Genomic DNA, 12,573 nt, shown 5'->3' on the forward strand with positions numbered 1-12,573 from the left:
CTGTTATGGGTTTATTTAGTTGTTCTACCTCTGTTTGTGTTAGTTTAGGTAGGTAGTGAGTTTCTAGAAATTTGTCCATTTCCTCTAGGTTTTCCAATTTGTTAAAGCACAATTTTTCAGAGTAATCTGTGATGATTCTTTTAATTTCAGTTGGGTCTGTTGCGATATCACCCATCTCATTTCTTATACGTATTATGTGCTTCCTCTCCTGTTTTTCTTTTGTCAGTTTGGCCAATGGTTTATCAATTTCCTTGATCTTTTCAAGGAATCAGCTTTTGGTCTTGTTAACTCTTTCAATTATTTTTCTATTCTCTATTTCATTTAATTCTGCTCTAATTCTTATTATTTCCTTTTTTCTGGCACCTGTGGGCTTCTTTTGCTGCTCTCTTTCTACTTGTTCCAGTTGTAGGGTTAATTATTTGATTATGGCTCTTTCTTCTTTTTGGATGGGTGCATTTATTGCTATAAAGTGACCTCTGAGAACTGCTTTTGCTGTGTCCCAAAGGTTCTTTTAGGATGTGTTTTCATTCTCGTTTGATTCTATGAATTTCTTTATTCCATCTTTAATTTCTTCTATAACCCAGTAGTTTTTGAGCAAGGTGTTGTTCAGTTTTCATGTGTTTGATTTTTTTTCCTTGCTTTTTCTGTTGTTGATTTCTACTCTTATGGCTTTATGGTCAGAAAAGATGCTTTGTAATATTTTGATGCTTGGATTTTGTTAAGGCTTACTTTATGGCCCAGTATGTGGTCTGTTCTGGAGAATGTTCCATGTGCACTGCAAAAGAAAGTATACTTGCCTGCTGTTGGGTGGAGTGCTCGGTATGTGTCTATGAGATCAAGTTGGTTGATTGTAGCATTTAGCTCTTCCACGTCTTTGTTGAGCTTCTTTCTGGATGTTCTGTCCTTCACCGAAAGTTGTGTGTTGAAGTCTCCTACTACTGTTGTGGAGCTATCCACCTCTCTTTTCAGTGCTGTTAGTTTGTTTTATGTATTTTGGAGCCCTCTCGTTGGGTGCATAAATATTTATTATAATTATGTTCTCCGGGTGTACTGATCTGTTAAACATTATATAGTGTCCTTCCTTATCCTTTGTGGTGGATTTTACTTTAAAGTCTATTTTGTCAGAGATTAATACTGCCATTCCTGCTCTTTTTTAAGTGTCGTTTGCTTGATACATTTTTTTCCATCCTTTGAGTTTTAGTCTGTGTCTTTAAGTCTAAGCTGTGTCTCTTGTAGGCAGCATATAGATGGATCATGTTTTTTTATCCATTCTGTCACTCTGTTTCTTTATTAGTCCATTTAGTCCATTTACATTCAGCGTAATTATTGATAGGTATGAGTTTAGTTCTATCATTTTGATTTCTCTTTTTGTGTGTTGTTCGCATTTTCTTTGTTCCACTTAATTTTCTGGGCTGATTCGTTATACTTTATGTATTTTCTTTTCATCTTTTTCATTGTTGTTGATTTTGTGTTTGCTGAGTCTTTGTATTTTTCTAGTTTTTCACCTTGACTTGTAGGATTGTTAGTTTCCTTTGTGGTTACCTTAATATTTACCCCTATTTTTCTAAGTTTATACCGGTCTTTTATTTCTTTATATCGCCTTGACTTCCAATCCATATGAAAAATCTATGTCTACATTTTTTAAGTCCCTCGTTTTTGTTTTAATGTTGTCATCCTTTACATATTGACATCTGTTTCCCTATTTTCAGTGTTTTATCTTTGGTTTATTTTTGTGACTTCCCTGTCTGGGTTTTTATCTGATTGCTCTTTCCTGTGTTCTAGTCTTGGGTTTTTATCTGATGTTACTGTTTTCTAAACGGAGGTCTCCCTTTAGTATTTCTGGTAATTCTGGTTTGGTTTTTGCAAATTCCCTAAACTTCTCTTTATCTGGAAATGCCCTAATTTTGCCATCATATTTGAGAGACAGTTTTGCCAGATATATAATTCTTGGCTGGCAGTTTTTTTCCTTCAGGGCTTTATATATGTCATCCCATTGCTTTCTTGCCTGCATAGTTTCTGCCGAGTAGTCTGAGCTTATTCTTACTGACTCTGTTTTGTAGATGACTTTTCATTTCTCCCTAGCTGCTCTTAAAATTCTCTCTTTATGTTTGGTTTTGGCAAGTTTGATTATAATATGTCTTGGTGACTTTCTTTGGGATCTACCTTATGTCAGGTTCGATGAGCATCTAGGAAAGATATCTTCTCATCTTTCACGATATCAGGGAAGTTTTCTGCCAACAAATCTTTAACAATTCTCTCTGTATTTTCTGTTATTGTCCCCTGTTCTGGTATTCCAATCACTCGTAGGTTATTCCTCTTGACAGAATCCCACATAATCCTTAGGGTTTCATTTTTTTTAATCCTTTTATCTGATTTTTCCTCAAATAAGTTGGTGTCAAGTGCTTTATCTTCAATCTCACTAATGCTGACTTTCATTGATTCAGTTCTGCTCCTATGACTTTCTATTGAGTTGTCTAATTCTGACATTTTATTGTTAATCTTCTGGATTTCTGACTGCTGTCTCTCTATAGATTCTTGCAGCCTGCTAAATTTGTCATTATGCTCTTCTCTAATGGTTTTAATTTCCTCTATTGCGTGTCCTGCGTTTTGCATAATCTCCTTCCTAATCCCTTGAAGAGTTCTGTATATTACTCTTTTGTATTCTGCCTCCGGTAATTCCAAGAAATTTTCCTCCTCTGGAAAATTTCTAGATTCTTTATTTTGGGAGCTTGCTGAAGCCATCATGGACTGCTTCTTTATGTGATTTGATATTGACTGTTGTCTCCAAGCCATCAATAACTTATTATATTTATTTATTTTGTTTGCTTACTGTGTCCTAGCTTCTTGTTTTGATATGCCCAAATAGGCTGCTCCTGTGAGCTAGTTTTATTATTGGCAACTCTGAAGCTCTAATGTCCTGTTAGCAGGTGGTTAGATCTGTTACTAGGTATGTGAGCTCAGGAGTTCACCCACTCCTCCTGTATGGATTCAGCTCAGGTGCCCAGGTAGATAGCCACTAAATGTATGGTGCAGGCTCTCCCTACAGTCCTGGACAGGCATGGTGATTAGTGTGGGAACAGGCATCTGGCTGCAGCAGGGGAACACACTCTGAGCAAGGCAGGGGGCTGACGGCCGTCCCTCAGTGTCCAGGAAGATGGTGTGTCTCTGTTCCCTAGAGTGTGTAGGTGGGTGGGTTTTTCAGCCAGACAATGAGCACCCAATGCTGTTGGCTGTAAGGACTGGGGGGCACCTCTTATTCATGGGCCCCTATGGCAAGAGGCTAGGTGGTGTGGGTGGAGCCACCCGTCCTCAGGTCCCTGATGTGGGTAGGTGAAGACCCTGCTTAATGGACAGAGCAGTGTCAAATGTCATGAACCTGCCAGGTCACAGCTGAAACAGTTGAAATTAGACTTTAGGTATATACTGTGCTGTACTGCGGAAAGGAGGGCCTACGCTGTTGAGATGGGCCCACACAAGTCTTCGCAGGAGGGAAGGCACTCAAAGTCTGTGGATCCCTTATGCCTGTGCCTAGGAAAAGGAGCTGTGCCTACGCTACCCTGGGTTCTTGGCTTAGGGGAGCCAGCAGTTTATTTTTACCCATTTGTTAATTTGTTCGCTCTCCAAGGCTGGGAGAATGCTTCAGGGCGTGTGACAGATCCTACTTCCGGCCCAGGGGACTTGGCAATTGCTGAAGCAGGTCTGGGACCCAGTGCAGAGCAGGGAGTGGGGAGGTAAATGGAAGAGAGGCTTTTCCCTAAGTGGGTATTTTTGATCCGAGCGATAGGCCGGATGCAAGTACTTATCTTTCGCTGATCGAGGGCTCCTTCTCAGTGGTTCATGTAGCCCAGTAGACTCAGCTGCTGTGTCTCTCCCGGTGCAGAGTAAGCCTCCCGAGCACCGCTGCTTTCCTGCCTCACCGCTCAACCATGAGCTGATTAGGCCCGAAGGGCTCAAGCTCTCACCAGGTCAGGTCTAGCAACTCCTCGCTGCTTCCAAACCGTCTCTCCCTCCCTCTGACACTTAGTTCGGTTCCTCAACTTTGCCTTTGATGTTCAGGGCTCCTGGATTGTCATATATAATCGATTTACTTGTTTTTTCGGGTCTTTGTTGTAAGAGGGTCCACCGGAAGCATCTGAATGCTTCGCCATCTTGGCCCCGCCTCTGGCGTCCTTTGATTTCTTGTCTGCTGCTTCCATGAGTGTTGACTGTGGATCTAAGTAAAATGAAATCCTTGACAACTTCAATATTTTCTCCATTTATCATGATGTTGCTTATTGGTCCAGTTGTGAGGATTTCTGTTTTCTTTATGTTGAGGTATAATCCATACTGATGCCTGTGATCTTTGATCTTCATTATTAAGTGCTTCAAGTGCTCTTCACTTGCAGTAAGCAAGGTTGTGTCACCTGCATAATGAAGGTTGTTAATGAGTCCTCCTCCAATCGTGATGCCCTGTTCTTCTTCATATAGTCCAGCTTCTCTGATTATTTGTTCAGCATACAGACTGAATAGGTATGGTGAAAGGATACAACCCTGGGGCATACCTTTGCTGACTTAAAACCATGTAGTATCCCCTTGTTCTATTGGAATGACTGCCTCTTGATCTACGTACTGGTTCCTCCTGAGCACAATTAAGTGTTCTGAAATTCTTATTCTTCACAATGTTATCCATGATTTGTTATGAGCCACAGAGTTAAATGCCTTTGCATAGTCAATAAAACACAGGTAAACATATTTCTGGTATTCTCTGTTTTCAGCCAGGATCCATCTGACATCAGCAATGATATCCCTTGTTCCAGGTCCTCTTCTGAATCTAGCTTGAATTTCTGGCAGTTCCCTGTCGATATACTGATACAGCCGCTTTTGAATGATCTTCAGAAAAATTTTACTTGTGTATGATATTAATGATATTGTTTGATAATTTCCACATTCGGCTGGATCACCTTTCTTTGGAATGGGCATAAATATGGATCTCTTTCAGTCGGTTGGCCAGGCAGCTGTCTTCCAAATTTCTTGGCATAGATGAGTGAGAACTTCCAGCATTGCATCCATTTGTTGAAACACCTCTGTTGATATTCTATCAGTTCTTGAAGCCTTGTTTTTCGCCAATGCCTTCAGTGCAGTTTGGACTTCTTCCTTCAGTACCATTGGTTCCTGATCATATGCTACCTCCTGAAATGGTTGAACGTCAACCAATTCTTTTTGGTTCAGTGACTCTGTGTATTCCTTCCATCTTCTTTTGATGCTTCCTGCATTGTTTGATATTTTCCCAGTAGAATCCTTTAGTATTGCAACTCGAGGCTTGAATTTTTCCTTCAGTTCTTTCAGCGTGAGAAATGCCAAAAGTGTTCTTCCTTTTTGGTTTTCTATCTCCAGGTCTTTGCACGTGTCATGATAATACTCTGCCTTCTCGAGCCGCCCTGTGAAATCATCTGTTCAGTTCTTTTACTTCAGCATTTCTTCCTTTTGCTTTAGCTACTCGACGCTCAAGAGCAAGTTTCAAAGTCTCTTCTGACTTCCACTTTGGTCTTTTCTTTCTTTCTTTCTTTTTTTTAATGACTTCTTGCTTTCTTCATGTATGAAGCCATTGATTTCATTCCACAACTCTTCTGCTCTTTGGTCATTAGTATTCAGCGCGTCAAATCTATACTTGAGATAGTCTCTAAATTCAGGTGGGATATACTCAAGGTTGTACTTTGGCTCTTAAGGACTTATTCTAATTTTGTTCAGTTTTAACTTGAACTTACATATGAGCAATTGATGATCTGTTTCACAGTCGGCCCCTGGCCTTGTTCTGACTGATGATATTGGGCTTTTCCATCATCTCTTTCCACAGATGTAGTTGATTTGATTTCTGTGTATTCCATCTCGCGAGGTCCATGTGTATAGTTGCCGTTTATGTTGATGAAAAAAGGTATTTGCAATGAAGAAGTCATTGGTCTTGCAAAATTCTATCATGCAATCTCCAGCATCCGTTTTATCACCAAAGGTGTATTTTCCAACTACTAATCCTTCTTGTTTCCAACTTTCGAATTCTAATCTCCAGTAATTATCAATGCATCCTGATTGCATGTTCGTCAATTTCAGACTGCAGAATTTGGTAAAAATCTTCAACTTCTTCATGTTTGGGCTTAATGGTTCGTTCGTAGATTTGAACAGTCATATTAACTGGTCTTCCGTGTAGGCGTATGGATATTATCCTATCATAACAGCGTGGTACTTCAGGATAGATCTTGTAATGTTCTCTTTGACGATGAATGCAACACCATTCTTCTTCATGTTGTCATTCCCAGTATAGTAGACCACACAATTGTCCAATTCAAAATGGCCAATACGAGTCCATTTCAGCTCACTAATGCCTAGGATATCAATGTTTATGCGTTCCATTCCATTTTTGATGATTTCCAATTTTCCTAGATTCATACTTTGTACATTCCATATTCCATTTATTACTGGATGTTTGCAGCTGTTTCTTCTCATTTTGAGTCGTGCCTCATCAGCAAATGAAGGTCCCGAAAGCTTTACTCCATCCACATCATTAAGGTCGACTCTACTTTGAGGAGGCAGCTCTTCCATGGTCATATTTTGACTGCCTTCCAACCTGGGGATGCTCATCTTCCAGTACTATATCAGACGGTATTCCACTGCTATTCATAAGGTTTTCACTGGCTAATTCTTTTCAGAAGTAGATTACTGGGTCCTTCTTCCTAGGCTGTCTTAGTCTGGAAGCTCAGCTGAAACCTGTCCTCTATGGGTGACCCTGCTGGTATTTGAATACCAGTGGCATAGCTTCCAGCATCACAGCAACACGCAAGCCCTCACAGTACGACAAAATGACAGACTTGTAGGCGAGGGCAGGATGGAGGGTGATAAGAAGAATAATAGGGAAGTTTTTGTGGAAGGGGTGATGAAGTGATGTTTGACAAAGTTTCAGAGGATGAGCAGAGGTTGCACATTAAGGAGGAGTGAGCATTCGGGGCAGAAGCAACAGCATGGCCCAAGGGGTGGAGGTGAGGAACAGCACAAGATGCGTGCTGGAAACAAGGACTAGACACATGCATCCAAGGCCGGAGATGCAGGGACAAAGCTGGAGGGGAGGCCAAGGCCACATCAGGGAGGGCTTTTCAACAAGTGTCAGGGAGATGGCAGGAAGAGCTGAAAGGGCACAGGGGGATGTTATCAGATCTGGTAACTGGGTGGGCAGTGAGAGGTATGGATCTAGAGGCAGGAAGGCCTGTTAGGAAATGGCGGCGGCAGTTCAGGCCAGAGAGGTGGCAATCTTCCGTGAAGGCACTGGTAGTGGGGACAGAGAGGAGCAGAGAGATTTGGAGCTATCTGGGAGGTAGAGGGAGTAGAACTCGGTGACTTCGCAGATGCAGGTGCCACCAACTGATCTGTGTAAAATGATGCTGCACGGAACAATCACAATCCATACAATCCCATATTCTCAGAACAGAGGAGAGAGGAGATGGCAGAGGGAGGAGACAAGACAACAGGCTGTTCCTCGATCCTGCACCCCTGAAAGGCCTTCGTGGCTTTAAGCGGGAACCACCGTGAGCCCACATAAAATTTTCATTCCTACACTTTCTCCATAAAAGGATGAAAGGAGTATTTTTAAAAAATCATTTTCTCTTTGTGCATCAGAAAGATTGCTTTCTGCTTCATGAGCAGTGCCTGCAATTCTCGGTGACACAGGTCTCAGAGAGCCACTAGGAGTGTACCACTTTTCCTGATTCTGCCAGGTTCATCCTCCCAACAAAACTACATGGGAGAAGGATTTGTTTCCAGAACAGAGCTGAATTCCCCAGAGCCCGTGTTTCTAACCCAGAAATACTATACTCCCAAATATCACAGTTATAACAGAAAACACAAAGTGACATTTCAGAGCCACTGAGGAATCTGCACAAACTTGGAGTTGCAAATGGCATCCTGCGGGCCCGGCAGTTGGCAGAGTAGTGCAATCCCAGAACCTTACTTTTCCAGCAATGACAGCGTATCTTCGTATTTTTGTATCATTCGCTTTCCTTCAGCAGACTCCATGCAACTACACATACAAAAAGGAGGAAAAATGATGAAGAGTTAGAAGAAGTAAAAAATAATAGTCTGAGTCATCAACTGGAGCCTATAAAGAAGAAGAGATGGAATAGCTTCGTTGGCTGGGTTCCAAATGCCCCTAAATGAGCCTGCATTCTTCTTCCTGTACATCCTCTATGGGCCACTAGAGGGCATCTGCACTTCCTGAAATACAGGCAGCCCCACAGGTGACAGGGGTGCCATAAAGTTCCCACAGCACTTCCAGCCCTCCTGCCACCCAGGGCTCACCCTAGCCGAGCCAGTCATACACACAGTAAATAAGCCCCTTCAAAACTCTGAATAAAAGGGGAACTGAGATATAAAGAAAAATTTTTGGTGCTGTACTTTTCTGTATTTAAGGAAAAACTGCCAGTATTATTTTAAAAAAGAGGGGAAAAAAAAAGATATGCCCTTTTCTGAAATCCACTGAGGACAAGTGATAAGAAAGCCACCACCCACTGACATGTTTACATGAGGTTCCCTCCCAGCTCCCACCCCCAAATGTGTACACACACAATGTATACATGAGCATGCACATGGATACACACACATGATCACACATATGCACAGATGTGTACTCACACTGACACACAGGCACTCACACATGCACACAGACACATGGACACACATGCACACACAGGGCATGAGCAGAGCCTGGGGGAGGCACTGTTACCCACGACTGCGTCCCCTGGGTTTGACACTGCAACACTAAATGACAGTCCGGCCCCTGGGGAAAATTGGTGAAGCATCTTTAATTTTTAGAAACCTTCTCACTAACTGTGTGGAAGGTCTGTTTTTGTTTGTCTTGTTAGCAAAACGAGGCCGCTTTTTGGAAAGATTCTTTAAATTCCATTTGTTCTTTAAACCAATCCAAGGTTTCTTCACAAGATCCTTTGAGTTTTCAATATAAGCCCTTATGCCTGAAGAGGAAGTGTTGGATTTGGGAGTATGGTCCAGTTGCTTAGTTCCCCTTTTTGGGGAACTGAGCGGTTGCGTCTGTGAGGCAGCAAGAAGTGAAAAATGCTTAAGAACAGGAGGTGGGCTCACACCTCCTCTTCCCTCAAAAGCTGTGGTATTCCCACGAGTCTCAGTTTCGCATCTATAAGAGAACGAGGCTGGAAGACAGCGAGGCTTCTCACTCTGGGGCCTGTGAGCAGCTGCATAGTGGGGTTTGAGAAGTCCCAGGAGGAAGTACAGTGAAAGTCTCTGCAACTTCCACTTCACTTCACGGTGAGGATTCTAAAACATTTTTGTTGTTGTTGTTAGCTGCTGTTGAGTCAGCTCCAACTCACGGTGACCCTAAGTATAACAGAACAAAACACTGCCACAGCTTATGCCATCTTCACAATCACTGGCATGTTTGAGTCCAGTCAAACAATATTCTGTTTTGATACATAGGATTTTCATTAACTAAATTTTGGAAATAGATTGCCAGGCCCTTCTTCCTAGTCTCAGTCAGGAAGCTTCGCTGAAACCTGTCCACCATGGGTGACCCTGCTGGTATTTGAAATACCAGTGGCATAGCTTCCAGCATCACAGCAACACGCAAGCCACCACAGTACAACAAACTTACAGATGGTGAAAAACATTTTTAATAATCAATATAGTGTGGGGTATAATACAAATTTGAATTTATGTTTAAAAAATCTGGAATTGTCTTGGAAACTGTGTGCTATGGAGGCCCTTGGAGGAGGGCCAGGGTGCCGTCCAGATACCCTCTGGAACCAAGCTGTGACTCCCTCGCTGCCAGGAGCACTGGCTGCTAATACGCACAGCTGTGTCCTCCTTCAGGCCCTGCCTTCAGCCAGAGAGCCCCTTGCCCAAGGTCAGGACCCTCCCTGGGAAAGTACACTTCCAGTACTAGCTGACATAGGGGGTGCAAAGGCAGGGCCCTCTTGTCTCAATTCAGAGCAACTCTGAAGGGTCAGAGTTCCCAAGGCTGAGGCCTTGGTTGCAACTATCAAACCAAAACCAAACCTCTTGCCATCGAGTCAATTCTGACTCATAGTGACTCTATAGGACAGAGTAGAACTGCCCCATAGGGTTTCCAAAGAGTGACTGGTGGATTCGAACTGCCGACCTTTTGGTTAGCAGCTTGAGTTCTTAAACACTACTGTCAAAGCTCAGTCTCTCCCTCTGCCCAATCCTGCTGCCCTCACTCCCTCACAGGTGCTGTCCCCAAGAGCATCCCTATAACCTTCCTGCACACAAATGTAGGGGTCTACCCCAGGGAGCAGGACCTGTGAGAGTCACTGCAGTGTGCTTTCCTAGAAGCTGCCCCACCAGCCCGCCCCACCCCATCCCCACATTTACACCCTTCTGCATGGGGGCAGGTTTGAGAAGCACAAGGACTCAGCTCTCGCTTCTGATGGTTGTCTGTGTCCAGCTGATTCCACCTCACAGCGACCCCACAGGGTTTCCAAAGCTGTAAATCTCAACGAAAAGCAACTGCCACATCTTTCTCCCACGAAGTGTCTCGTGGTTTCGAATCGCCGACCTTTCACTTAGCAGTCGATCACTTTAACCACTGCACCACCAGGGCTCCTTGCCTTAGTCTGCTAGGGCTGTCATAACAAAATACCACAAACGAGGTGGTTTATGAGAACAGATATTTATTGTCTCACAGTACTGGGGACTGGTGTTGTGCGCCCTCGAGTCAATTCCAACTCATAGCGACCCTATAGGATACAGTAGAACTGCCTCCATATGGTTTCCTAGGCTGTAATCTTTACAGCTATCGCTCATCTGTCAGTTTATGGTGACTTGCATGTGCTGTGATGTTGGAAGCTGTGCCACTGGTATTTCAAATACCAGCAGGGTCACCCATGGTGGACAGGTTTCAGGGGAGTTTCCAGACAGACTGGGAAGAAGGACCTGGCAACCAACTTCTAAAAAAATTGGGCAGTGAAAAACTTATGGATAGCAGTGAAACACTGTCTGATATACTGCTGGAAGATGAGCCCCTCAGGTTGGAAGGCACTCAAATACGACTGGGGAAGAGCTGCCTCCTCAAAGTAGAGGTGAACTTAATGACGTGGATGCAGTAAAGCTTTCAGGACCTCATTTGCTGATGTGGCACAACATACAATGAGAAGAAACAGCTGCAAACATCCATTAATAATCGAAACATGGAATGTATGAAGAATTAATCAAGAAAAATTGAAAGTCATCAAAAATGAAATGGAATGCATAAGATCGGTATCTTAGGCTTTAGTGGGCTAAAATGGACTGGTATTGGCCATTGTGAATTGAACAATCATATGGTCTACTATGATAGGAATAACAAATTGAAGAGGAATGGCATCGTATTCGTTGTCAAAAAGAATATTTCAAGATCTAGTGAAGTACAATGCTGTCAGTTATAGGATAATACCCATACACCTACAAGGAAGACCATTTAATAAGATTATTATTCAAATTTACTCACCAACTACTAAGACCAAAGATGAAGAAATTGAAGATTTTTACCAACTTCTGCAATCTGAAATTGATTAAATACACAATCAAGATGCATTGGTAATTACTGGTGATTGAAACACAAACGTTAGAAACAAAGAAGAAGGATCAGTATTTAGAAAATACGGCCTTCGTGACAGAAATGATGCCGGAGATCCCATGATAGAATTTTCCAAGACCAATGACTTATTCATTGCAAATACATATTTCAATGACATAAACAGGACTATACAGGTGGACCTCACCGGATGGAATAAACAGGAATCAAATTGATAAAATCTGTGGAAAGAGACGACAGAAAAGCTCAATCTCATCAGTCAGAACAAGGCCAGGGACCGACAGCAGAGCAGACCATCAATTGCTCATATGTAAGTTCAAGCTGAAGCTGAAGAAAATTAAAACAAGTCTACAAGACTCAAAGTAGAACCTAGAGTATATCCCACCTGAATTTAGAGACCACCTCAAGAATAGATTTGACGCATTGAACACTAATGACCAAAAAGCAGATAAGTTGTAGGATGACATCAAGGACATGATACATGAAGAAAGAAAAAGGTCATTAAAAAGACCTCGATGTCATAAGAGGCTCTGAAACTTGCTTTTGAACGTTGAGTAGCTAAAGTGAATGAAGAAATGAGCTGAAAAGGATTTCAAAGGGCAGCTTGAGAAGAAAAAGTGAAGTATTAAATGAAATGTGCAAATACTTGGAGCTAGACAAGCAAAAGGGAAGAACACAGTTGGCATTTCTCAAGGTGAAAGAACTGAAGAAAACATTCAAGCCTCGAGGTGCAATATCGAAGGATTCTATGAGCAAAAAATTGAATGACACAGGAAGCATCAAAAGAAAATGGAAGGGATACACAGAGTCACTGTACCAAAAAGAACTGGTCTACATTTAATCATTTTAGGAGGTAGCATATGATAATGAACCGATGGTACTGAAGGAAGAAGTCCAAGCCACACTGAAGGTATTGGCGAAAACAAGTCTCCAGGAATTGACAGAGTATCAATGGAAAATTTTCAACAAACGGATGTGACGCTGGAAGC

General features: G+C 42.4%; 1 protein-coding gene across 1 annotated transcript in view; it reads right to left on the reverse strand.

The window, feature by feature from the left end:
* The window catches only part of DNAH9 (dynein axonemal heavy chain 9), a 450,622-nt gene that overhangs the window by 384,987 nt on the left and 53,062 nt on the right, over positions 1-12,573 (reverse strand). The window contains exon 10 of the mRNA XM_012555448.1: positions 7,973-8,041. Coding sequence (XP_012410902.1) covers positions 7,973-8,041 — 69 coding nt within the window. The remainder of the gene's footprint in view (positions 1-7,972; positions 8,042-12,573) is intronic.

The sequence above is a fragment of the Trichechus manatus genome, unplaced genomic scaffold (assembly GCF_000243295.1).
Source record: "Trichechus manatus latirostris isolate Lorelei unplaced genomic scaffold, TriManLat1.0 scaffold00040, whole genome shotgun sequence".
NCBI classification, from domain to species: Eukaryota; Metazoa; Chordata; class Mammalia; order Sirenia; family Trichechidae; genus Trichechus; species Trichechus manatus.